This window comes from Myotis myotis, unplaced genomic scaffold (genome assembly GCF_014108235.1).
Source record: "Myotis myotis isolate mMyoMyo1 unplaced genomic scaffold, mMyoMyo1.p scaffold_m19_p_9, whole genome shotgun sequence".
Lineage (NCBI taxonomy): Eukaryota > Metazoa > Chordata > Mammalia > Chiroptera > Vespertilionidae > Myotis > Myotis myotis.
In genome coordinates, this window is record NW_023416401.1 from 61,317,953 (window position 1) to 61,343,579 (window position 25,627).

The 25,627-nt window shown below is 52.5% G+C and overlaps 1 protein-coding gene across 1 annotated transcript; it reads right to left on the reverse strand.

Moving 5' to 3' along the window:
* Positions 1–316: 316 nt before the first annotated feature.
* Positions 317–25,166, reverse strand: XKR7 (XK related 7). The gene is made up of 3 exons (XM_036321134.1): positions 24,586–25,166; positions 2,711–2,913; positions 317–1,434 (listed from the first exon to the last, which is right to left on the reverse strand). Exons 1-3 carry the CDS (start codon positions 25,164–25,166, stop codon positions 479–481), a joined length of 1,740 nt encoding a protein of 579 aa, XP_036177027.1. The 3' UTR covers positions 317–478.
* Between the last annotated feature and the right edge of the window lie 461 nt (positions 25,167–25,627).

Genomic DNA, 25,627 nt, shown 5'->3' on the forward strand with positions numbered 1-25,627 from the left:
ATGCTCCCACCTCACTCCACATCTTCCATAGCCTCCTTCATCCCCAGCACCCCCTCAGGAGCACAGGGCCTCACTCATGGACCCCAGACAGTGCCCCTTCTCTGACAAGTCCACCAGGGGTGACGCGTGGGCAACTCCAGGCAGGGGAGAGGGTGTGGAGCCCCCAGCACCAGAGGTGGTATGGAGGCCTTCATGAAAGTGGGGCAGCTCATGAGGAGTGTAGCACCAGTTAATTCCCTGGGCCCTGGTTCGAGGGGGCGTGTTAGAAAATGGGCCACAGCGCTGAAAACAGGGCCTAGAGCTGGGGCCTCCACAAGACTGCCCCCTCCCCTGAAAGAACCCAATGGTGGAGCCACTCTACCCTTGGACCAACAGATCCACTTCCCCTTAGCCTGGTGGCCCTGAAATTCCAGGCTCAACACTGTGGTCGATGTGAGGTCAGCCAAGCCCATCCCCTTTTGGGGGGAGAAACTGTGGCCTACACTGTGGTCTCATACTCCAGCAGCTCCTGGGTGGTCCCAACGCTCCTGTACTGCAACCGGGGCGTGACGGGTGAGGAGTACTCCAGCGCCAGAATGGTCTTCCGGAGCCGGCGGTCAATAAAATGAGCATCCCATGCGGGGTACTTCTTACGAGGCAGGTCAATCCGAATGACAGGCCCCTCTGTCCGCAAGGTGCGGGCCACTGGTGTGGGAGGCAAGCCAGGCCGCACCTGGAAGACAGGTGGTGTGGGGGTCCCTGCACGCTCACCCCCCACTGAGACCCCATCTCGCTCAGCGCCTGTAGTCCTCGGCAGGGACCTTGGGGGACTTGTGACAGCATCGGCTGGCGGGCCACAGGGCTCTGGGGCCTCGGGGCAGATGCAGCCAGGTGCCTGGGGCCCCAGCATGGGCCCATTGGGGTGCAGGAGGCAGTAGTAGACACACATGAAGAATATGCCCAGCGCGAAGCTGGAGGCCACCACGCAGACCAGGATGAGCGAGTGGAAGTCAGTGGAGAAGTTGCGGCTTGAGTACCAGAAGCCAGTGAGCGCGGCGTTCTCCAGCAGGATGATGCAGTAGTAGAGGGCCATGCGGCGGCGGCTGCGGCCCTCCTTGACGTTGAACCAGCAGAAGATGTAGATGATGCCCACCACCATGTTGTAGATGATCTCTTCCCACTTGGACATGCAGAAGTCCGTCTCGCCTTGGATGACCCAGAAGGTCATGATGCACCAGTGGGCCACGATGAAGATGCCGAAGTAGAGCTTGTAGACGCTGGCAAAGAGCGCAAAGGCCAGGCTGCGGGCCGCGATGGTGAACAGGTGCCAGAGCACCTGGGCCACGGCACCTTTGTAGGACAGTGGCCGCTTGTCATCTCGGGAGTCCCGCAGCACCTTCTGGTAGGAGGCCAGAGTCCAGGCCAGGGACACGAGTGAGGCAGAGGTGGAGAGGGCTGTGGAGACAGGGTGGGGACGGGGTGGGCTGGGTTAGGGGTGGGTCTGGGTTGGGGTGGGTAAAGGGGAGGGTTCCGGGTCAGGAGCTGGGTTCTGAGGAGCTGTGAGGGAAGGGTCTATAACTCAGGCAGGGTGTGGGAGGGTCTTAGTGGGTGGTCTTCAAGAGTGATGATGGGGAGGATGGATAGAGCTGGGTACTTCTTCTGGGTGGGAGCATGAAGGGAGAGGGAAGGTGGGTGATTTGGGTCTCCATAAGGGTTAGGTCTAGGTCTCTAGTATCAGACTGTTAGGGTTCGGGGGCTGGTGGGAAGGTGGGAAAGTGGGAAATTAGTCTAGGGCTCTGGGAATGGAAAAGGAGGTAAAGCGTTGGGAGGGGGGTCACAGTGAGGGCACGGAGGAACCAGGAGAGGACTATTAGAAGCTGTAGGTCACCACGATGAGACTAGGGTGTGAAGGGGGATATCCAAGCTGAGCCCAGCTGAGGGACGGAAAGAAAATCTACCGTGGGAGAGTTTGATGGGGCCCAGTATCCTGAGCAAGGAAGGAATATCCCCGGGGCCTGAGAGGCGGGGATAGTCTTTCAGGACATTAAGGGTGGGCTGGGCAGAGTCTTGGTGGGAGGAGCATGGGGAGCTCCAGGGGGCGGGGGGCGGGGGATGTGGCTTTTCTCTGACGTGAAAGGGGGTCTGGTCTGTTGGAGTTAGGGAAGGGGCCAGGAGGAGTTGAGTGCATAGGACCAGGGTGCTGAAGAGCAGTGAGAGGGCGGGTGGATAGGCTCTCTGGAAACTGGTGATTGGGCAGGTCTGTGAGTCAGGGGGTCCCGGGGGGGGGGGGGGCACGCTGGGATCAGGACAGTTCGGAGAATGAAGGGGGTGGGGAGGGCCTGAGGTGCGGTGAGGGGGTCAAGGGCCTCTTTGGACTTGGCAGCATCGGGGTCTGGTCTGCCCTGACAATGGGGAAGGGAGGAGGGGCCGAATGGAGGACAACCCAGGGGGCTTGAGAGGAGGCTCAGAGGTGAGGGGCCAGGTCTCTAACGCTGAGGGTGAGTGGGCTATTGGAGGGGACATGGAGGTCTTCACAGGCCTGGAGGGTGGTGAGAGTAGAAGGGGCTAGGCCTGCAAAACCTTGACAGTGCGTGGGGAGGGGGCCTGAAGCAGGAAGAGCTGACACGCCGGGCAGCCAGAATACTGAGGAGGAGGGAGCCCGGGTTGGGGTGGGCCGGGACGCAGGGCATCCCCAGAGCCCGGAGCGGGAGGGCCGAGGGGCGGGGCTCACCGGGCAGCAGGTCCGGGCGGCCGCCGCGGTGCACCAGGAGGCTGAGCTGCAGCACGAGCTGCGGCGCGCTGCGCAGGAAGGTCTCCAGCAGGCGCAGCATGCTCACGTCCGCGCTCTCGAACAGCATCCGCCAGTAGAAGTGGCGCCGGAGCCGCTCCCCGCGCCAGCGGCTCTGCAGCCCCAGGTACACGGTGCGCAGGTACCTGCCGGAGGGACGCGGTGCTGAGGCGCCCACTCCGAACCCGACCCTTGCCACACCGAGCCTCCTACCCCAAATGCTAAACGGCCGTTTTGAAAGGACCCACTCCCGGGGCTGAGGTCGGGGAGCTCCTGCTGGGCGCTTCAGCTTCAAGCAGTGACACAAAGGAAAGGCTTCATCCAGCATGCTCATCATCATTCCTGCTCTGGCACATTGGGCCCTGCTTCCTCACCGGGTTCCTGACTCCCTACAGTGCCCTGAGCTTACAACAGCCCCGCTATTACCCCCATTTTATAGATGAGAAAACTGAGACCCAGAGAGCTATGCCATTGGTCCAAGGTCACACAGCTAGGAAGCAGTGGAACCAGCATTCACACCCAGGCAGCCTGGCCTCAGGGCTCACCTTCTGACATTAAGCAGCTCTGCCTCTCCCCGTATGCTATTAAGAGTTTGTCTACTCAGGAGCAGTTCCTGGAGCCAGCCCCCAGTTCTGTGGCCACCAGCAGCTTTCTGGCGTGTTCCCAAGCCCACCCCTGAGTGCCCAGTTCTCCCCACAGGGCACGGGAGGCTGCTTAGAGATCCTCTGGCATTTGAGACTTTGCTGCTTCTTCTCACGTCACTTCTCCCAACAAACGTCCTGCCTCCAGCTACTCTGCACAGGCCACAGATTCCAGCTCATAATCCTCCTCCTCACTGGGCTTTGGCAACTGCTGTTTCCTCTGCCTGGTAGTACCCCCGCTCCAGCCCCCAACCGGGATAACTCTTGCTTTTCCCCCAAGGCTCAGCTTATCAACATGATTTCTTCCAGGAATCAATCCTCCACTGACCACTCTCCACTTGGAGTAGGGGCCTCCCCCAGGCTTTCCTCCAACCGAGCACTTTTCACAGTGGGTTTAACTGTCTGCTTATGCATCTGCCTCCCCACACTGTGACCTGTGTGAGAACGATTAGGTTGGCTTGCTAACTGCTGTATCTCCAATTCTTAGCACGTAGATGCTCAACCTGTGTGTTGCCTGAATGAATAAATGAATGAATGTGGGAATGATTGAAAGTTTGTTGAACTGAATGGAACTCTGGTAACCCAGTAGGAGCATGGAGGGAACCCCAAAGTCCTGAGACCAATTCCTCACTTTGTTGTGTAATCTTGAGCAAGAAGACCCTCTCTGAGTCCTGCCTGTGAGCGTTAAATGAGTGAGATCATTTGCAACGATGAACTGCAGTGCCCACTGGGTGACAAGGGACCTCTCCACACAGATCTCTGGATCTGATTTCTCCTCTCTGTCCTGGTGCCTTGTCCAGCAGCTCCACCCCTGGCTGTTGCAGCCATAGACACTGGCCCTCCAACCTCCAAATTCTCTGATTCATCCCCTTTGCTGAAACCAGAGAGGGCTCCTTTAGAAGTGATCTCCCCAGAAACCAGGGGGGAAAAACTCACCATATTCAATGACCCTATTGCCTCCATCAGAAACTGGGGAACCGGAGATTTCCCAGAAACAGAGTGCTGGTATTTTCAGAATGTTGTTTAGAGGCCAACAGTATTCAACTGTGTACAGCCAACCCATGGGAGGAACCACAGTGCTCCCTGAAATTTGGGATCAACTGATAGACCCAGAGTTTCCCCATGAGTTCCCTGGTCTTAGCAATCAGACCTCTCTGGGCCTCAGTTTCTCCAACAAGGATGGGTTTGATGACTGTAGATCCTTTCAGAGCTAATGTTCTTGGATCTGAACTCTCCCCTGAAAATGTGGCTGGAAACATCCGATTTAGGGCTCTCCATCCCATTCCCGCTCCCTCAGTCTAACTCGCCTGCCCAACGCTGAAATCCCCTTAGCAAGTCTTGGCCCCATGCTTTCCACCCTCTGCTCATACACTTTCGTGGTAGGGAGTCCCTATTCCTGAGGCGGGGCCTTCTGCTTCTGAGCAGCTCCAGACGGATTGTGTTTCTTTGATGAGCAGAAATTTGTCTCCCTGTATCTTTCGTTCCCTGGCCTCTACCTACCCCCTCACATAAGGATCCCTGCAGCCAGAATCATTCATTCACACACATGTGGATTCTGACCCCTTGCTATGTGCCATGTCCTGTGCCATTAAGTGTCTCTCACTCCCATGGGAGAGAGACATGGTAAGAGCTGAAATAGATGCTCTAAGATGTGGTGGAACCCAGAGAAGAGATGGGTACCTTTGGCTAAAGGGTTAAAGGGGGTCAGGGAAGACTTCCTGGAGGAAGAAAGAGTTGACCTCAGTTTTAAAGCATGGGCAGGTGTTTTAAGGCACACAGGGGGTGGCAGGGCATTCTATTTTTTTAAATATATTTTTATTGATTTCAGAGAGGAAGGGACAGGGAGAAAGAGATAGAAAAATCAATGATGAGAGAATTATTGATCGGTTTCCTCCTGCATGCTCCCTACTGGGGATGGAGCTGGCAACCCAGGCATATGCCCTTGATAGGAATGGAAGCCAGGACCCTTCAGTCTGCAGGCTGACTCTCTATCCACTGAGCCAAACCGGCGAGGGCAATGGAAGGGCATTCGAGGTGGAATAATCAGTTGAACAAAGGCATAGAGGCATGAGAGAACATAGCCTTTTGGGGCACTGGCCAGTCGTTTGTCAGGAAGGAGGCTTTTTGGACAGGGGCATAAGAGAACTAGAACTGCGAAGGGCATCAAATTCTGGACTGAAGAGTTCATATTTTATCCTAAATTTGAATTCTATCCCAGAATCAGGGGTGATGTGATGAGCTCAGTGGCTTAGAAAGCTTGCTCTGGAGGCTGGTTTGGAGGAAAGCCAGGAGAGGCTGGGGTTTGGTCCAGGCCTGAAATGACAGGGCTGAGCTGAGGCAGGGCACAGAGGAGGGGCAGAGAACAGAGCTCTCTGAGACAGCCAGGGGTGTGTGGGGGGTCCTAGGGGAGAGACCAAGTTGGCCCCCAGAGCTTCTGAGGGCCCAGAACACAGACCACCTTTCTCAGCCCCCATCTCTTCCTGACCCCATTCCCTTCCCCATTCCCACGGCTCTGGCTTTGAATAGGAAGGAGAGACCAGCTGGTCCAACATGAAAGGGCCTGGGGAGTTGGGGGAGGGCGACACCCTGGAAGTTTCTCTCAGGCTGCAAGACCATCTGTTTCCTGGCCCTGGTCAGCATGAGGGAGGCCCCAGCCCAGCCAGCATCCATCACCACCTGACAGGCTGCCTGCCCACCTCCCCGCCCACTCCTGCCAGCTCCCAACACCCCACACCCCAGCTAACCACAGACAAAGGGCTCCCTCAGCCCCGGGCCACAGTGGGCCAGAGCAGGGAAGGGGTAGGGGAAGAAAGAAGGCCTGAGACCCCAAAACATGGGGTCAGCAGGGGGTGTAGAAAGATCGTGTCATAGTGGGGGGATGAAAGGGCCTAGGTTCAGCAATACTCTGCCTGCTTTGGCTACAGAACCAAGATCTGTGGCTGTTCCTGCCAGCCCCACTACATGCTCACTGCCAGGGGCCTGCAAGGTTTTTATGGGCCTAGGAAAATGTTTGAGGCTGGGGGGTGGTGGGGGGGGGGGTGGCGGGGGGCGTGAGGTTGGCTCTAAAACACAGGGAAAAACTGCAGAATCAAAATTAATAAATGTTTAATTAAATGCCTGCAAAACAGAACATGATATCAGCCAGTCAACTGCAATTTGGCTTTTATCTATCTGGTTGTATGTAATTTGCACTTGATGTTTGCTATAGCTGCATTTTAATATGCTTCATAGAACTCTTCAGCCCACAAAGGTCTTAAAACAGCCTTGCCCAGGACAAGCATCCTAATTCCCCCGAACCTCAGTTTCACTTTCTCTAAAAAGGGGTCAGCACTCACCCTCCTTGCCTACATCACAGCTCCTGCGGTGAGAATGAGAAAGGCAAGATGGCAAGATGCTGAGTGTGAGGGTTTGCTGCCCAGCCCTGCCCTGGATGCTCTGTGGCCTCGGGCACTCTCTGCCTCTCGGAGCCTCGTTTTCATCCTTGTTGTGAGCATTTGGGAACTGCAGAGGGATGTGCACATAAGGGGGAGTGGATGCTAGCTAGGTGGAGGCCTCTGGCTCCTCCTTCACCGAGCAGCCGCTCTTAAAACCTCCCCCAGGAAGCCTATTCTACTCCATTTGAAAGGAAGTTGGAAGAGATTCATCTTCACCACAAACGGGACTGATGCCACCCACAGAGAAGGATGCTCCATCTCAGGAAAAGGAGCCCAGCCTCCGGGGAATGTATCTGCTCTCCCCGAAAACGCATCCCGAGTCCTTCCATCCATCCTCTCAACTGCCTCCGCCCTGGTCCAGGCCCCCTTCGCTTTTGCCTTCTCGGTGGGCTCCCTACAGCCACATGGCAACCAGCAGGGTATTTTGAAAACCTGTCAGATTAAGTCTCCTTCCCCTTCTCAAAACCTTTAAGGGCCGCCCATCACACCGGGAACAAAAATCCAAGCTCCTCCCTTGGTTTGCAGGGCCAGACCAGTGATGGCGAACCTTTTGAGCTCGGCGTGTCAGCATTTTGAAAAACCCTAACTTAACTCTGGTGCTGTGTCACATATAGAAATTTTTTGATATTTGCAACTATAGTAATACAAAGATTTATATTTTTGATATTTATTTTATATATTTAAATGCATTTGACAAAGAAAAATCAACCAAAAAAATGAGTTCGCGTATCACCTCTGACACGCGTGTCATAGGTTCGCCATCACTGCCCTAGACCATCTGGCCCTGCCTATTTCTCTCTTCTCCTCGCAAACCACTGTTCCATTTGTTCTCAGCCTTCCAGATACCCCCAGGCGTCCTCAAACCCAGCCAAACTCGTTCCTGACTCAGGGCCTTTGCACCTGCTACTTGCTCTACCTGGAACACCCCCTCCACACACCCTCCTGTGGTGGCTCATTCTCAGCTCATTCTCAGAGGCCTCCCAGGTCCCCTCCCCTGTCAGCCCCTCTGCTCTCACCAAGTCACTCTGGTCTATCACATTGCCCTCTCTTATTTTCATAACACACACTATGAAACAACCCTATTTAATAGCTCACACATTTATTTCCTACTTTACCACCATGGCTCTGATAGGTTAGAGACTTTTTTTGTTTTGGTCACCACAGTTTCCCCAGCATCAGCACATCCAGTAGGCACTCAATCAATATTTGTTGAATGAATAAATGTGAGTGTTTGCCTGTCTTCTCTCTCCTGACCTTGGAGGCCCTGGGGCTTCCTTGCCTGAGCTTACACAGAGCCAGGACACCCAGCTGACGTGTTTCTGTCCTTCCTCCTTCAGGAAGCCTTCCCTGGCGCTCCTCAGCCTGGTTAGGCCTCGCCAACGTTGACAGCTCCAGCCTCACACTGCCTGAGGCCAGTGTGAGCCAGAGCCTAACAGACAGCTTCTACCACCCTCCATTTTCCAGGCAAGGAAACAGAGGTGCTCAGAGGTCTATTCCGGATCTAATTTGCCAACTCCCAGCCTTGTGCTCAGAAAAGAAGCATGTCCAGGAGGAAAATGGAAAAACAGATAGTGGGTATTGAAGGCGGGGGGTGGGGGTGGGGTGGGGTGGTGGTGGTGAAGGGAGGGGTGTTGGGAGCAAATAAAACCACGTCTGGAAAGGAGAGAAGCCAGCAGCTAGGAGGTGAAGTCCCTCCACTCAGGCTCCCGAAAGCTGTGCCTTCTGGGCCCCATGGCCTCCGTGAGCAGGCAGCAGGGTCAAGAAATGGACAGAGCTCGTTTTTTCAGGAACCTCCCAGCATCCCCTGGGGAGCTACTCTCTAATGGGGAAAGGATGAGGGAACCACGTGTTGAGGAGCCAGGAAGCTTCTGGGCGCTGCTCTGGGTCCTTCTTTCTCCTGCTCTTTGTTCCCGGGTTGCCCCAAGTCTCCGGTACTAGATCAGGGTTTCTGGCCAGGGCCTCAGTTCCCAGGCAAATGGTCAGACCTGGGTCCCAGCTGGACTTGTCCCTTTGTCAGCCCTAAGGTCCTGGGCCATTGTCTCTTCTGTCTGTGCTCAGATCAGCCTGTTGTGTCTGTCCCTTGAATGCAGGGTCGGCCTGTTTATTTATCTGTTCCTCAGCTATTGTCAGTCAATCTATTTGTCTGTCAGCCAGTGTCACCCTGGGGCCCTGGGTCAGTCCCGCAGGCTGTACCTTGGATTATGGGTCACATTGTCTCTTAGATATTACGTCTATTTGTTAGTCATCTGACCTGGCTTCACGTGTCAGCCGGTCTGTCCCCGCTTAGAGACCGGGGTCATCCGTCTGCCTGTCGCTTGGATGTCAGGAGAGCTGTCTGTCCTCTTGGATACTGGGTCTGCCTGTTGGTCTGCTGTCCGTCAGTCTCTTGGCTGCTTGGTCCATCTGCTGGAGTGTTGCTCAGCTCATTGCTCGGCGAGACTGCCAGTTTTCCGGCTGTCCTCCCCTGCCTGCCCCCCTTCCCCGACTCTGGGTCTCTCTCTGTCTGTCTGCGTCTCTCACATCCTCAGCTCCTCCATCTGTCGGTCTCCGTGTTTCTGAGTGTGTTTCCCCCCCTCCACTCCCCCTCACACTCTGGGCCAAAAACACAGCAGCTTCCAGCGGCGCCCCCGCTCCTGCTCCGTCCAGGAACCCCCCACCCTACCCCGCTCTCTGCCTTGGCTAGCTCCTGGTCTCCACCCTGGGCCAGGCCTGCAGAACTCTGGAGAGGAGCAGGGTGGAGCTGGGAAGGCAGGGCTGATGGGAAGGAGCAGGACCCCCCACACCAGGCCCATTACCGCTCTGTAGGCCTGTAGGGGGACAGTGTGCAGGTGTTAATAATAATGTTAATAACTCATATTTATTGAGCGCCAACTGCATGCCAGACTATGCTAAGCCTTTTTATACATATTGCACATTCTTTTTAAAAAATATATTTTTATTGATTTTAGAGAGGAAGGGAGAGATAGAAACATCAGTGATGAGAAAGAATCACTGATTGGCTGCCTCCTGCACACCCCCTACTGGGAATCGAGCCCACAACCCAGGCATGTGCCCTTGACCGGAATCGAACCTGGGACCCTTCAATCCACAGGCCAATGCTCTATCCACTGAGCCAAACTGGCTAGGTCCATAGTGTCCATTCTTCACAGCAAACCTTGAGGTGGCTCGCATGGGCCCCTGCCCCAGAGAAGGTGCTTCAGTCTCATGGAGGTGCCACTGCCCAGACCTCAAAGCTCTGCTTGGGATGACGTGGGAGGGCTGACGATGGTCGGAGACCCAGGCACCAGTTCTTCATTGGACTCTTATTATTATGACATATTTTTTCACCATTGGATTTTCTGGGAAAGTCCAACCTCTCTGTGGGCCTCAGTCCTCCTCTACAAAATGGGCCCAGGTAACCTGATTCCTGCCGACCCCAAGGAATTTTCACCAGGCCCATCTCCCCACCCACCCCATTCTTATAACATTAAGGCCCAACATCTGTGTCCCGACCCAGGTCCTTGTCTCCACCCTGATGTCACCACTCTGGTCCAAGCCAGCCAACTTCACGCAGTCTCCATCCGCCCTGGTAAGTGTCCTTCCTCCCATCCCTCTTAGAGCTTATGCTTCACGCAGCAGCCTGAGGGGTGCTGTGAAACCTTAGGTCAGGTCATCCACTGCCCACTACTCTAGGATAAAATTCTTACCATGACCTTTGAGGTCCAGTGCAACCTAGCTCTGCCCACCTCTAGGACCTCTCTCCCTCTGCCTTCCCCCCCGTGCACCTCTCTAGCTACACTGGCCTGCTGCTTCCTGAACACCCAGACTCATCCCAGCCTCAGATCCTCGGCTTGGAAAGGGCCCCACCCATCTCTGGCAGATTCTCATTCTTCCCACCTCGGCTGTGTCATCTCCTCGGAGGGGCCCTCCCAGATCCCTTTCCAAAGCACTCTACTCACTCCTCTGGCCACTTTGTCATGTTATCCTGTTTACTTAACACGCACCACAACCTGAAATGGTCTAATTTACTTGCTTACATATTTATCGTCTCTCCAATGGTGTGGGGACCATGGGTCTCCTGTTCTCTGCTATGTCCCTGTTGCCAGGCACACAGTTAATGCTCAATATATTTTGTTTCATGAATGAATGAATGAATGAATGAATGAATGAATGAAGAGTGTGGATATGCTATGTAAGCTCCCCAAGTAAAGGCAGTCAAATGCCTTTGAGAAATAACCCAGGCTCGGGAGTCAGGGAGACCCAGGTTCAGGTTCTGGCTCCATCACTTACTATCTGTGTGGTTTTGGACAGGTTGCTTCCCTCTCTGAAGCCCTTGGCTCAATGCCCACCTTATGGAGTAGCTATGGAATCAAACTGATGCAGCCCAGTGCTGTGCACTTGACCAATTAGAGGCCCCAGCAGGAAAAGGCCTTCTAGTTTCTGGTAGAGCTGAGGCCCACTCCTAGGCTGGCTTTCCCTGGTGCTCATTGAATCTGTCCAGAGGAGAGAGAGGGTCAGAAAAGTCCCTTTGAGGCAAGTTCACAAGGCAGGGTCTTCTTTGAGGTCTTGGTCTTCCCTCTGAAAATAGCTGCCACTCATCAAAGACCTACTGTATGTACTTTGCTAACATTCTCACTGCAGCCCTGAGGTTTTGTGGGCATGATCCCCATTTTCCAGATGAGGAAACTGAGTCACAGAAAAGAGGAGGTTCATTTGACATTTATTCACCCAGCATTTTGAGTACCTACAACGCACCGGGTACTGTGCTAAAATATTGGGGACATAATGGTGAACAAGACAGACCCAGACAGCCCTGGCTGGTGTTGCTAAGTGGTTAGAGTGTCAGCCTGTGCACCGAAGGGTCTCGGGTTCGATTCCCAGTCAAGGACATGCACCTGAATTGTGGGCTTGTTCCCAGGCTGGATTGGGGGCATGCAGGGGTCAACCAATCGATATCTCTCTGTCTGTCTGTCTCCCTCCTTTCCATCCACTCTCTCTTAATGGGAAAAATATCCTCAGGTGAGGATTAACAACAACAACAAAAGACAGACCCAGACTATCTGGTACTGTCTGTGGGGGACGTGGACATTAATTAAATCATCATGTAAATATGGAACAACAAACATATTCCATGGGTTCCAGACATGCTGCAAACAGGGTTCCATGCTCCCCCACTGAGCAAGCAGTGCTGCTGGAGCAGGGCCTGGCCCCGCTTGGGAAGGGCGTAGCAGTCAGGGAAGGCTTTCTGGAGGAGGTGGCTAGTGAGCCATGATCTGAAGCAGGCACAGGAGTTAACCAGGTGAAGGCAGGAGGGAAGGAAGTTTCTGGCAGAGGAACAACATGGGCAAAGGTCCTGAGTTGGGAAGAAGCAATAAGTGGTCAAATGGCTGTCGCTCAGAGAAGAAAGTCAGAAAGCAAGAGATGAGGTGACCATAGTGAAGCATTTGTTCTTTATCTTAAGAGTGCTGGGGAGACGGGATTAGAGAGCACTTCTGCATTTTAGAGGGAGTACTTTGGCTGTGGGAAACAGATTGGAGGGAGGCAGGAGTGGAAGGTGGAAGACCAGTTCCCAGCTGAGGCGAGAATGGCGATGGACTCCAGAGACATTTAGCAAGCATTTGGAGAAGTGACTTGCCCCAAGTTAACAGCCAGAATATCAGAGTTGCATCTTAAAGTAGGCTGGCTGACTCCCCCATTTCGCCACAGGGCACACCTCAGGCAGAGCCAGGCCCTGGGGACCCGGATGCCGCTTGTGGGAAACATTGGGCCCCAGGCATACACTCCATCGCTGCCATGTGGCCCAGAAGCTCTCGTGGGGAATGGCCCCAAGGCCCCTCCCGGTCTGCCCACCCCTCGATGCCGAGCACTCCTGCATGGATTCAAAATAGGACCTTCCTGGGGTTGGCAGCCAAATGAGTCATAAATGCCAGCAGAGAAAGTGATTTTACACATTCGGATCCCATTTCGCGTGGTGCTGGGAGCTGGGCCGTTTTCCTCCTCCTTAGCAGCCCCCTAGAGAGCCATAGCACCTCTTTCTTTGCTGGGATGAAGCCAAATATCTCCCTGCCACTAATTTTAGCCTCGGCTGAAAAGCTGAGACCCTTTCCTATCCCACCCACTACAGCAGCAACCAGCCAGTGTCCTCTTTTTGCCAAATAGCTAAGCAGACTGTTCCTTTCCAGCAAAGACTTTGGGACCAGGTTCTCTCCTCTTATGTCTTTCACTGTGTTACTGCAGCCAGGTCTCCTTCCCTCTCTGGCCTCACTTTCCCGATCTGTGAAATGGGTACAGAGCAGAGACTGAAACCCAGGACCCCATACTCTAGATCAAGACTCTTTGTCCCCCCGTTTCTTTCTTTTCCGGCTATCTGGTGTAGAGCTGGGATGTCATGGGCTAGCTGGGGGAGAGGGAATTAGAGTCCACTCTCCTGGTGGCTTTGGTCACCAGAGGGAACTTGGAGATCAAGGCAGGGAGAAGGCGCCACCCACTTCTATCTGTCTTGGTCTGGGTGTGAGATCCTAGATGATGAAGGGGCCATGCTGATATCATTATGAGGGACTGGAGAATGATGGAGAGGTGCCCTGTATAAAAAGGCAGCTGCCCCTCAGCTCCAGCTGATTACTGCCCTGGGAGAATCTGAGCCCAGTGTGGCTAGAATTTTAATTTTTCGAGAATAGCGGGAAATTAGGATATTTATGCAAAAACACCACCCCAATTTGGAAATGTTGGCAACTAATTTTAAAAATACCATATGAATGTGTAAGAGGTAATTATTCCTTTTTTAGGTGTGATAACAATATTAGTTATATATTTAAAAAGTCTGTCTCTTTAGAGATGCACTGAAATATTTATGGATGCAATGCTATGATGTCTGAGATGTACTTCAAAATAACCTGGAAAATAAAATGTCCTCTCTACTTTTCTATATTTAAAATTTTCCATAATAAATAGTTTCATTAATAGTTTCAACAGTTTCGGTAGCGGGGAAGGGTCCTGTGTGGGCCAAACACATCCTCGGGCTGGATTTGCCCAGTGGCTCCTGATGTGCAACATGTGGCCTGGCCTCCAAGCATCATAAAGCCCCCAAGTTAGCTCCACAGATGATTCTCATCTGTAAGGGGCTTCAGCAATCATTTAGTTTATCTTCCAGCCCCACCCGGGAGACCTGCTGCAGCTTCCCTGCCAGAGTCAGCCACGTCTGTCTGCCCACGTCTGTGATGTGGAGGTCCCGCCCTTGGGAACAGCCCGCTGTTCCTGGGCAGCTTGATTGTCAGGGTGTCCTTGCTTCTATTCAAACAGATTCTGCCTCCCTTTAACCTTGGGTTGTTATCTGTCCTCACAGCATCTCTGGAGCCCAGAAAACGTCTCCTTCCTTGAGAGGGGGGTCACTGGAGGAGAGTTAATGAGCATGAGGATCCCCGATTCCCCTCTCTCACCCCCTACCTTGTTCCTAAGCAAATAGGATATGCTGCAACTTAGGCCAATAATAATAATAGTAAGAGTAGTTACCATTTTCTGAGCGTATAGTATGTGACAAGCCCTGTGCATGTATATTATCTCCCGATACCTTTACAAGAACCTTAAGATGTGGATACTGTCATTATCGCTATTTCACAGATGAGGCTGGAGCTCTGGCTGGTGAAGCGACTTGCCCAGGGTCACATAGCGAGGAAGTAATGGAGCCATGGGCTACACCGGTGCCCAGCCCTCAGCTACTCTGCTCTCTTGTCTGAGTCCTGGGAAAACTCATGCAGGATTCCAAAGCCCCCAACTGGACTTTACAGATGGGGTCACTGAATCCCAGGCAATGAAGTGTGTCTGGCTCAAGGTTCTGATTTTGAAGATTCTATTCCATTCACATGAACATTTATTGAGTACCTACTGTATACGAGCAATTTTAATACCTCCATCTCCTGCATTCTCCTGCAAACTCAGCCCAGGGTTGGTCCCGATACATTTTATACAAGCACAAATGCCTTAACCTGCGTTTGTCCATGACAGTTTGGAAGGCTGCAGATGCAGGCCCAGCAGACCTCAGTGCCATGTCCACAAGGGAAAGGGCTCCCACGCTGCCTTAGCACCCCCTACATCAGCACAGATACAAAGCCTGCTTCAACCGGCTTCAAGCTCTAAGAGCCTGCTGTGGATCTCGCCTGAACGGGCTGGGTACAAGGCCACCAACAGCAACAGAGGGTCTGCTCTGGGCCAGTCACCATGAGAGAAGAAAGGACAAGGCCTCCACCCCCAGGAGCTTGTAATCTGGCAGGAAAACCAGGCAGGAGGGCAGGTGATCACAACAGAATATGAACAGAACTGTGAGGCTGAAGAGGAATGAGTAATTGTGCCTGGGGGGAAAGTCTGAGAGGAAGAAGCCAGAATGTTAACAGTGGGTACTTCATATTGAAATCAAATTTTAGAACTATTTTTCTGATTTTTTTCCTCTTCCCAAAGCAATACATGATTAAAATACTTAATTAGCAGAAGGCAGTATCTCTTGGTGGTTATACATGCGACCTTGGGAGCTGGACTGTATCCGTTCAAATCTGAACTTTGCTAATTACTAACTAGGAGGCTGTTAACCTCTCTGTGTCTCAGTTTCCACTAACTCGCCTATGTTAGCTAGCAGTATTGGCCCATATTACAGATGTGCAATGCATGTTCCATATATTTGTCCAATAAACCTTCACAATAGCCATTTGTATAGGGATGTTATTATCCCATTTCACAGATGAGGAAACTGAGGCCTAGAGAGGTTAAGTGACTTGTTCACGGTCACACAGCTCATAAGTAGCAGAGCCAAGAGTTTGGGCTCCACAGTCCTTATCCTTCCTCAACACACTACCCTACCCGACAGGATTACTGTGAAGAATAATGATCTCACCTAAGTCTCTATAAATGGTAGCTAGAATTTTCAGTAATATCTGACTTTTTAGTAACAGGTGAATGTATGCATATATTTCTTGGTTAATTAAAAACCAGAGTAAAATCTTCAAGCTATACAAGATCTAATTAGCAAGTGGAAATCTCCCCTAGCCTCACCTCTCCATCCCCAGAGATAATGGGCGGAGGGGAGTCTTCTTTAGCTCTTTTCTGTGCTGCCTGAGGTTTCAACGAAAGTGCACAGCTCTTCTATAAACACACAAAACAGCTAAGCAATTTCCATTTTAGGTAAAAACAACAACTTTGGCCTGACTGAGGGAGTGGGAGGCGGGGTTTGAGGGGCCGAGGGTGGCACATGTGGGTTTGTTCAGGGAAGGCTTCTCAGAAGAGGTGGTTTGAGCTTGGCCTTGAAGGGTGTGCAGAATTTCACTGGGAGGAGAGGGGAAAGGGTGCTGCTGGAGGAAGGACTGCAGGCCGTGCTCGGAGATGGGAGGGAAAGAGTGTGTGGCTTATTGTGGGGGGAGGGCGCTGGAGCAGTGAGGAGACTACAAAGCAGGAGGCAAAGGGCCTGGTGCCAGGCTAAAGCATTTGGACTAGCTTGAGGGGCAGAGGGGAGCCGGTGCCAGCCCTCTGGCTTCAGAGTGGCAGGGTCAGACCTGAGCTTCAGAGCTACCATTCTGGCTACCAGAATGGCTATCAGTGGAGATGGGATGGGGCCGGTTAAGGGGGGAACCGGAGGCAGATAAGATTTCCCAGGGGAGGAATTATGAGGTCCTTGTAACAAAGGCAGAGCAGTGAATGGAGAGACCAGAGTAGATCCCAACACATCCTCCTTCCTCTCCCCAAGGGCCTTTGACCTGGCTCTGGGTTCAAAGCCATTTCCTGGCAGCCCTCCCTCCTCCCCACAAGGCTTCCGTGTGGTCTGTGGTCGTTATAGATCAAACAGAGGAAGATGGGCCCAACTGCCGCCACTGTGTCTGTTAGGAGCAGCTCTAATGGCCTGTTGCTGCAGATGGGCAGGGGGAGGAGAGGAGAGCGGTGGGGTGGAGCCCTAGAGGTGTCTCCCAGGAGCTGAGTGGTGAGGCTGGACAGGAAGAAGCCTGCAAAGTGAGAGCAGGGAGGAACCTGGGAGGTCAGCGATTCAGGGGCTTGTAAACATGGCTCAGCGGTGGGACCGAACACAAGCTTAGACAGGTGACTGCCAGCACAGAAAGAGGAACTCAGAGATCCTCAGGTTGAAATGATGGTGAGAGGGCCATGGAATACATTTGAAATCCAACCCTTATCCCAATTTATAAATAATAATACAAATGGTAACGGCTAATGAGATTTGAGCACTTCCTGTATTGGAGGCACTGTTGTAAACACTGTATAAACATTATTTAATTTACTGCTCCCCCAAGCCACATATAGGGTTTATTACTAGGGTGCCTGTTCCACAGATGAGAAAAGCAAGGCACACACATCTTGCCATTTGCCCAAAGTCACAGAAAGTGCTGACACAAAGTGTGGCTGGTTCCAGCATGGGGGTTCTTAACCATTAGCTATCTGGCTCCAATAGGGAAATTGAACAGAGAAGGAAAGATATCATGTCCACTCTGCCTGAAGCAGACCCCCACCCCATTGCTACTACCCTGGTCCAGCCCCACCTTCTCTCACCTGGATCATCGAGACGCCTCCTCGTGGGGCTTACCCTGGCCTCCGCCGATCTATTTTCCATCCAGCGGCCAGAGGGCACATTGCAAACATAAGTCAAGCCCCTCTTCCTCCCCTGCTCACATCCTCTTGGACTCCTGCTTCATGCAGAGTGAAAGCCCAAGTCCTCCCTGAGTCCTCTGAGGCCTTGTGATCTAACCCAAGCCAGCCTGTCCACCATAATGTCCCCTACTCTCCCCTACTCTCTGCTTCTGCCCCACGGATCTTCTCCTCAATCTTCTCTTTCCCTTTGCCTGGAATACTCTTCCCGAGACCATCACACAGCGAGCCCTCACCTCATCCAGCCCTTTGCCCACATGCCACCTCCTCCCGGAGGCCTGCCCTGACCACCTTATCTCAAAGAACCACACCTTCTTCCCCGGCCTCTGTAGCTGCCTATCTGCTTTACTTTTTCCATAACACTTACTGATATCTGATCTATTATATTAAAAATTTTTAATTGATTTTAGAGAGAGGGGGAAGGAAAGAGAGAGAGAGAGATTTATTGTTCCACTTACTTATGCATTCTTTGGTTAATTCTTATATGTGCCCTGACTGGGGACCAAACCTGAAATCTTGGCGTATCAGGACAATGCTCTAACCCAGTGGTCGGCAAACTGCGGCTCGGCAAACCGCGGCTCGCGAGCCACATGCGGCTCTTTGGCTCCTTGAGTGTGGTTCTTCCACAAAATACCGACTTCTGCGCATGGGCCACGAAGTTTCAATTGCACTGTACGTGCGCGCCCACACGTGGTATTTTGTGGAAGAACCACACTCAAGGGGCCAAAGAGCTGCATGTGGCTCGCAAGCCGCGGTTTGCCAACGACAGCTCTAACCAAATCAATTACCCAGCCAGGGCTGATCCATTATCCTATATAATAAATGCCTAATATGCAAATTGTCCCCTCAACCGGGAGTTCTGCTGAGAGTTCTACTGCTTGCTATGATGTGCGCTGACCACCAGGGGGGAGTGCAGAACATGGTGGGCATTGGCGATACAGTGCTGGGAACGGGCAGCAGTGGAGGTGCTGCAGGCCCCGATGGGCCCCGAGGAGAGCGGGACCGGGGTGGGATGGTGGAGTGGGCAGCGCCAGGCCAAGGTGGGTGCAAGCCACTGGTCGCCGGGTGGGGGCCAATTGCCCCACCAATCCAATCGCAGAGCAGCCAGTAGCAGCCGCAGGGGGCGGGGCTGCTGCCTGGCTCCCTCAGCTCCTGGGAGCTGGGCAGTGGTGGAGCGATTGGCAAGGGTGATCGGCCTTGCAGGCAGCGGGGGGGGGGGGGGGGGGTGGGGGGTGGGCAGACAGCTTGGGGGAAGGGAGGGAGTACCCGGCCAGCAGCAGGCAGCCACTAGGGACCCTACCAGTGCACAGATTTCATGCACTGGGCCTCTAGGATTCTATATTATGCATAGTGAAGGTGATCAAAGTTTTGTCACCCCAAAACATGCCTTTTTGGATATTAATTTTAAGCTGGTTATTAAGAAACAAAAGGCTCCAAAAGAAACTTTGACCCTCCTCCTTACCTGCCTATAGGAATTGAGATAGAAGAATTTGTTTCAGGAAGGGACTCCACCTAACACATAAGAATTAAGTGTTGTAGACAGGGAGACTCCAAACAAAAATCTGTTCACTAGATTCCACTCTGCATCCCATTGCTTCTGGGTGACCCAGCAAGAATCTGTTTACCACCTGCTGTCTTCCTGTGGCTCACCTGCTTTCCCTTTGCAATTCTGGACCACGGCCTCCCTTCTTTGTTCGCAATGGCATTTAAACCTCAACTGCCCAATGCGTCTTTGGGCCTCAAATCCTATGGCACATCCCCACCGCCCTGCATGTGCATCTGTAATAAACTGTGGACATTTTCTCCTGTTGGTCTGTCTCTTAAATTTGATTATTAGCTCAGCTAGAAGAACTGTGAAGGTGGGAGGAGAGTTATTTTTTTGCACCCCCCACACAATATAATACATACTGTATTTCATTTGTTGTTGCCTCCATTCGACTACTGAGTCCATGAGAGCAGGGACTTTGTCTTGTTCACTACTATTTCCAGCATTTAACGCAGTGCCTGGTATACAGCAGGTGCTCCATAAATATTTTCTGAATGAATGATTGCAGATCAAATGAACAGCTGCCATGTCCTTATGGCTTCAGGGGCCTTGAAGGCCCTCTTGCCTTCCTGCCCCCTCCCTGGCCACCTGCTCAATGAACAAACCTCCTTCTGCAGGGAACAAAGCCCAGGCTGACGGCACTAAGCACTGCCAATGGTTCTGAATATTTAACAATGGGGCCAGCCCTTTGCTAAACCCTGGGCACATATCATCTCATGAAACTGCAAAACAACCCAAGAGGTGTACCATTATGGTCTCTAGGTACAAGGGATAAAACGCAGGCACAGAGATTATATGGCTCGTCAAGGTCACATATAGGAAGTGATAGGACTGGGATTTGAACTGAAGACATTTGAATTAGAGTCCATGTTCTTTTTTTGTTAATCCTCAATTGAAGGATATTTTTCCATTAATTTTTAGAGAGAGTGGAAGGGAGGGGGAGAGACACATCAATTGGTTGCCTCCCACCCCTGCCCCGACCAGGGCCGGGGATCAAGCTTGCAACCGAAGTACATGCCCTTAGCCAGAATTGAACTCGAGACCCTTCAGTCCGCAGTCTGACGCTCTACCCACTGAGCCAAACCGGCTAGGGATAGAGTCCATGTACTTAACCATTATTCCAAGACGATGGCTTCCCAGAGAAGAGACATAGGGCCTGATTTTCACACCAAGAAGGACTCTTGAGGAGGCAGAGGGAGCAGTGCTCAGGCGTAGACATAGAGGGGGTAGTAGAGGGAGGGCCTTCAAAGCCCAGTCTGCCTCCCTCCCTCCCCATTCTGGGTCTCCAGATCCTGACAGCCTAGAAGGAATACCCGGCCAGATCATCTCCCACTAATTGGCTTAGCAAACCATGCTTATCTGGGCAAAGCTGGAGCCCAGTGAATTCAAGATTAGGAAAAGCAGGAGTCATGGCTTACTGCTCTGCTGCCCATAGGGTCAGAGGAGACAGGGTTAGGAAGTTAATTGGCTTAACAGCCCTGAGTGGCTTAACTGCTCAGACGGTTGAGGTGGAGGGTAGAGAGGAATGAAAACACAGGTTGGTGTCCTGCCCACAGCCGGCTCATGCCCCACCAAAGGATCTGTGTGCCGTTCTCTTGGGGTTCAGTCTGTACACGGCCAATGGTCTGAGACGCCTCCTCCCTCTGCCCGCTATGCAATCAGCACGGTGGTGCCAGGGACAGAGCTTGGGCTTGGGAGTTGGGCAAAACTGGGTTGGCACCTCACCTCTCCCCCATTTCCTTAGTGGGTGACCTTGGGCAAGTTACTTGACTTCTCTGAGCCTCACTTTTTTGTCTGGTAAATGTGTGTCATTTGCCAACAGAGGGACAGTTTCAGGGTAAAAAGAGATCCTGTGCCTGCAGCACCTCACATGGGGCCGACTGGGACGGAGTGGGAGCGTGGTGTCCATGAAGTCCTCCCCCTCATCTCCCTCCTCAGAGCCCCATTTTGTGTTTAAAATAATAATGCCAACCCCCATTTTGCAAGGCTGTTTGGAACTAGAATAAGAACTTAGGAGTTGTGCAGAGCTAGACCAGAGATCACAAAGAACACAAGCCCACAGATGTGTGAACTTTGGTTGACACGATTAAAAAATATTAATTAGTAATTGAAAATTGGAAGAATTCACACAAAAATCCCAATTTTCCACTTCTCTTGATAAATCACAACTTGACAATCCCGAGTCCACAATTTCTCATGGCACCCGCAGCTGGAGCGAGGCGGTGGCTTCCCCTTCTCTAGGACGCTGCTTACCCCCAAATGTCCTCTTGACCGACATCCACATACGGACACAGGTCTGTGTTTCCTGGCTTCTCAGAGTATTTAAGCTTTTGATCCAGTATTGTACAAGCATGAGGAGTTGAAAGATATCTTTATGACTTAAATTATTTTATTCGGAATTGGGGATGTGAGATCAGGAGGTGAATAACTGCATTGGGTGGGGAGAGGGGGCGTGTTTCAGAGCATTGGCCGTGTACGGATTGAACCCCAAGAGAACGGCACACAGATCCTTTGGTGGGACATGAGCCGGCTGTGGGCTGGACACCAACCTGTGTTTTCATTCCTCCCTACCCTCCACCCCAACCGTCTGAGCAGTTAAGCCACTCAGGGCTGTTAAGCCAATTAAAGTCCTAACCCTGACCCTTTTGATCCTGTCACCTCTTGAAAAAAGTGAGGCTCAGAGAAGTCAGCTTTGGTCCTGGAGGGCTCAGCACACATCCTTTCCTCAGTATTCCGGAACATCAGCACCGAGTCCTGCTGAGCAGTGAGCCTGTTCACTGCGGGAACATTTCATGTGGTAAGCACACAGGTTGTGCCAACGTTGCTTAACTTCTAGGAATACCAGCCCTGCTGGCTTCTCTATATCTTGTCTGGATTTTCCTCCATTTAGCCAGACCCTCAGCCATTTTTAGAAACCAAAGGTTTTGGGACAGGTGCCCAGAGGTTTTAGCTCTGATAGCTAGACCATAGTTAGAATTACAGAAAAGGAAGGCTGTAAAAGTCATCAAATCTAATATTCTCATTTGACATACAGGGAAACTGCGGCCCAGGTGTGGGAAGAGCCTCACCCACGCACACCTAGCAGGCTAGTTACAAACCCGGGTGGAGACACAGGTCTCCTGATCCACGGCCCCAACCCAGCGCTTTCCCCACAATGTACACTCTCTCCCATCCTTACCCACATGGTCCAACTCCCTCCCCCTTCTTTCACAGTCTTATCTCAGTGCCGCAGAAGCTGTGACTTTCTATCATCCTAGAATCTTGGGATCTCAGACTCATAATTCTGTGAGTTTGGGGGACACATTAGTGGCAGAACTGCAAGGTTGATAAATTGAACTTGGGCTTCCCCTACTCCCCAGCTCTCCTACGCCCTAGCTGTGTGACCTTGGGCAAGGGTGTAGCTTTTTTGAGCCTCTATCCCCTCATCTGTTAAGTAGGAATGATAACACAACCACATCAGAGTTTTCTTAGGAGGGATATAGGAAATGAAACAGGTAAAAAGGCAAACAGTAAGCTTGGCACAAAGTGAGTGTTTAGTAAAATAACTGTTGTAGAACTGTAAATGAGGCTCTTGTGCCTCTAAAGCTTATGTGAAATGGCCCAAATGTGACCAAAGAGAATGGAGCTGGACATACTGGAGCACATATATTCTGTCTAAATTGTTACAAGCCAGACACTGCTAGATTCCTTTTTTTAAAAAAAAAAATTTTTTTTAAAGGGAAGCTAAGACTTTCAGAGTTTTGAAATACTATTCAAGCCAAACAAAACACTTTCAATGGCCATTAGTTTGCAGTCCCGACCCCCTTTACAAAAGGGGGAGGGTGGAAATAGCTAGTCCTTTTACTGAAGAAACCATGGAGCTCAATGGACCCTCAGCTACCTCCAGCCATGCCCCTGAGGGCCCCCCCCCACTCCGTGATCATTTTTTGCCCTATTTGAGGGACATTCAGTTTGTTCAAGAAGGAAGTATCAGTTTCTTGCACATAGATTCTGAACAAGAGGAGAAGGAGGGTTGAGATAGTCAGTGAGTTGAAGGGCAGCTGGCCCACTTTAGGCTGAAGGAAAGGGCAATGAGGATTTGGCCACCAAGAATAGGAAGTTACCATTTCAGAATCTAAAAATATCTTTCACCATCTGTCCACTCAGGCACAGAATGATAAATGCAGATTAGTTCCTGGATGTTGACATGAATATTTTTATGTGTCAAGCTAATAATGATAACACCAACTTGTGTGGATACAACTTCACCCTCCTTCTCCCCCAAGACAGCTAAATGGAATACACACATCAATCCAGACAAGGCATAGAGAGGGAAACCAAGGCAGAGAGAGATTTGGCAACACAACACGGGTGACACAGCAAGTGAGCAGCTGGAACAAGCCCTGGGCGTCCTGTTTCCAATTCTCAGCTAAGAACTAAATCTTGAGTGAGGCAAACTGTGTTAACAAGTAGCAGACAGAATAAAGATAAGAACAGCAATAGTCATCCTTTACATCTCTACTGTGACTTTAACTTTTTCCATGCTTTCTCCACAATTGTGATAATCCTAATAATCTATTTCGTTACTAAAACATATTGAAGTTTACAGGGCCTTCCCACAGACCATCTCTCACATGTCCAACCCACTAGGTAAGTAAACTATGATGGTAGATTAACGAGATGAGGAGGAAGGAATTCTCCCATATTTCACAAGTGAGGAAACTGAATCTTGGAAGGAAGAGGGGTTTTGCCTAAGATGACATAAGCAGCAAGTTCAATTCTTTCAGTGCACAGTAAAGCCTAAGCTACTGGAGCAATCCTGATTCAAGGAGAACCCTCGGCTCAGCATTCCCCCGTCTCCAATGAACTCAGCTCAGCTCAGCAGGCACTCTTAGTCCTGGCAGAGTAAGCCTGGAAGTAGACTGCTCATGCAAAGCCACAGTTTTTCTTATTGCCCTAAGATTACAGGACAGCTAGTGGCCATCTAATCTCAGATTCAAGACCCCAAATCTCCTTGTGCCTGTTGAGGTGAGGGCAGGAAGTGGACACTGGAGAAGTCCTAAGAAACAGGAGCCAGACGGTTCCTCAGCTGGGTCTGACATACCCTTTCCCAAAAGTCTAAAAAGTTTGATCGGGATATTCATTTAGCTACCTCAAATTCCATGTTTCTCCTGGGAGATTGAGAATGGACTTCCATTCTGAAAGGAGAATCTCTGAAAGCAAGGGAGGACTTCTGAGATCTTTCCTAAACCCAGGCTCAGCACTCGGGCAGAAAGGAGTGGGTCAGGGCTGGAGGGAGCCCTGGGGCTCTGTTCCAAGCTTCACACTCATGTTCATTAGCCCAGGGCCCTTCCTCTCTCTTCTTGCTCCATCCCCTCCTCCCTCAATGGCCAGATACAGGGATGGCTCTGGGGTTGGTCAGAGTTTGAGGGCAGAGGGCAGGGAGGAGCTGGCAGAGAAAAAAATCAGAGCTACATTAGGGTGGGGTCAGGATACGAGGGGACCTAGAGAGGTCAGAGGAAAGCTGGGGTGGGAGGCAGCCCCCGCCCCTCCCCGCTACCCAGACTCCTCGGAATCAGCTCCGTCCACCTGCGCTTCTCCTACCTCCAGACCTGGCCGAGCTGCAGGAGGTGGACGAGGGTTTGCAGCAGCCAGACGCAGAGGCGACAGCAGCGGCGGCGGTGGGCGCTGGCCGAGGAGGGCGCGGGCCGGGGTCCCAGCTCGGAGCCGCCTTCTTTGGCCAGGAAGGCGGCGGCGCTGTCCTTGGTGCTGACGGAGAGCCCGCCGGCGCCGCTGTCCTTGGTGCTGACGGCGGGTCCCAGGGTCCCCGCGGGCTCCGTGTAGTCGTAGACGAACCAGCGGAAGCTGAGCAGCTGCACCACCAGCGAGGGCAGGAGTACAAACAGCAACGTGAGGCCGAAGTAGGTCCGCTGACCCTGCAGGTAGTAGGAGGCCGCCAGCCACAGGTCCGTGGCGCCGTCGGAGAAGAACACGAGCAGCGCGCACAGCACCCAGCAGCAGTCCCGCAGCCCGTAGCGCGGCCCCGAGCCCCCCGGCCCGGCCACCTCGGGGCCCCCGGCGGCCGCCGCCTCCCCGCGCGCGCCCGCGCTGCCCCGGGCTCCCCGGGCCGCCCCCTCCGGCGCCGGGCTGGCCGTGGCCGCCGCTCCATCAGACTTCGCGGCCATGTTGGCGGAGCGGGAGGCGGGGAGCGACTTCCGGGAGGCGGAGGGGGTGGGGTGCGGAGTGGGGAGGACACTGAGCCGGTGGCTCCGGCCTCCTCCTCTTCCTCCTTCTCCTCGTCTTCCTCCTCCCTCTACTTCAATTATTCATTACCCTTGGCGCCGCCCTCACCCCTCCTCCTCCCGCCGGGCCTGTGGCCGGATGGGGAGCACCCCCCTCCCCGGGAAGGGAGATGGGGACAGGGGAGAGCATCCCAGGTCACCCTCTCCTTCCTTCCTCGGAGGTGGGGGGCCCCAGCCACATGCTCTCTGCTCTCACCCCTCACCCTGCTCCACCTCCTTCCTTTCTCTTTTCTGCACCGCGCCCCTCTCCATCCGCTCCTTTTTCATTTATCTCCTGTGTTTACCTCCGGGGGCCTGGGTCTGAGGAGCGTGGGGGGCCAGGAACTTGGATGGGGCGGCTTAGG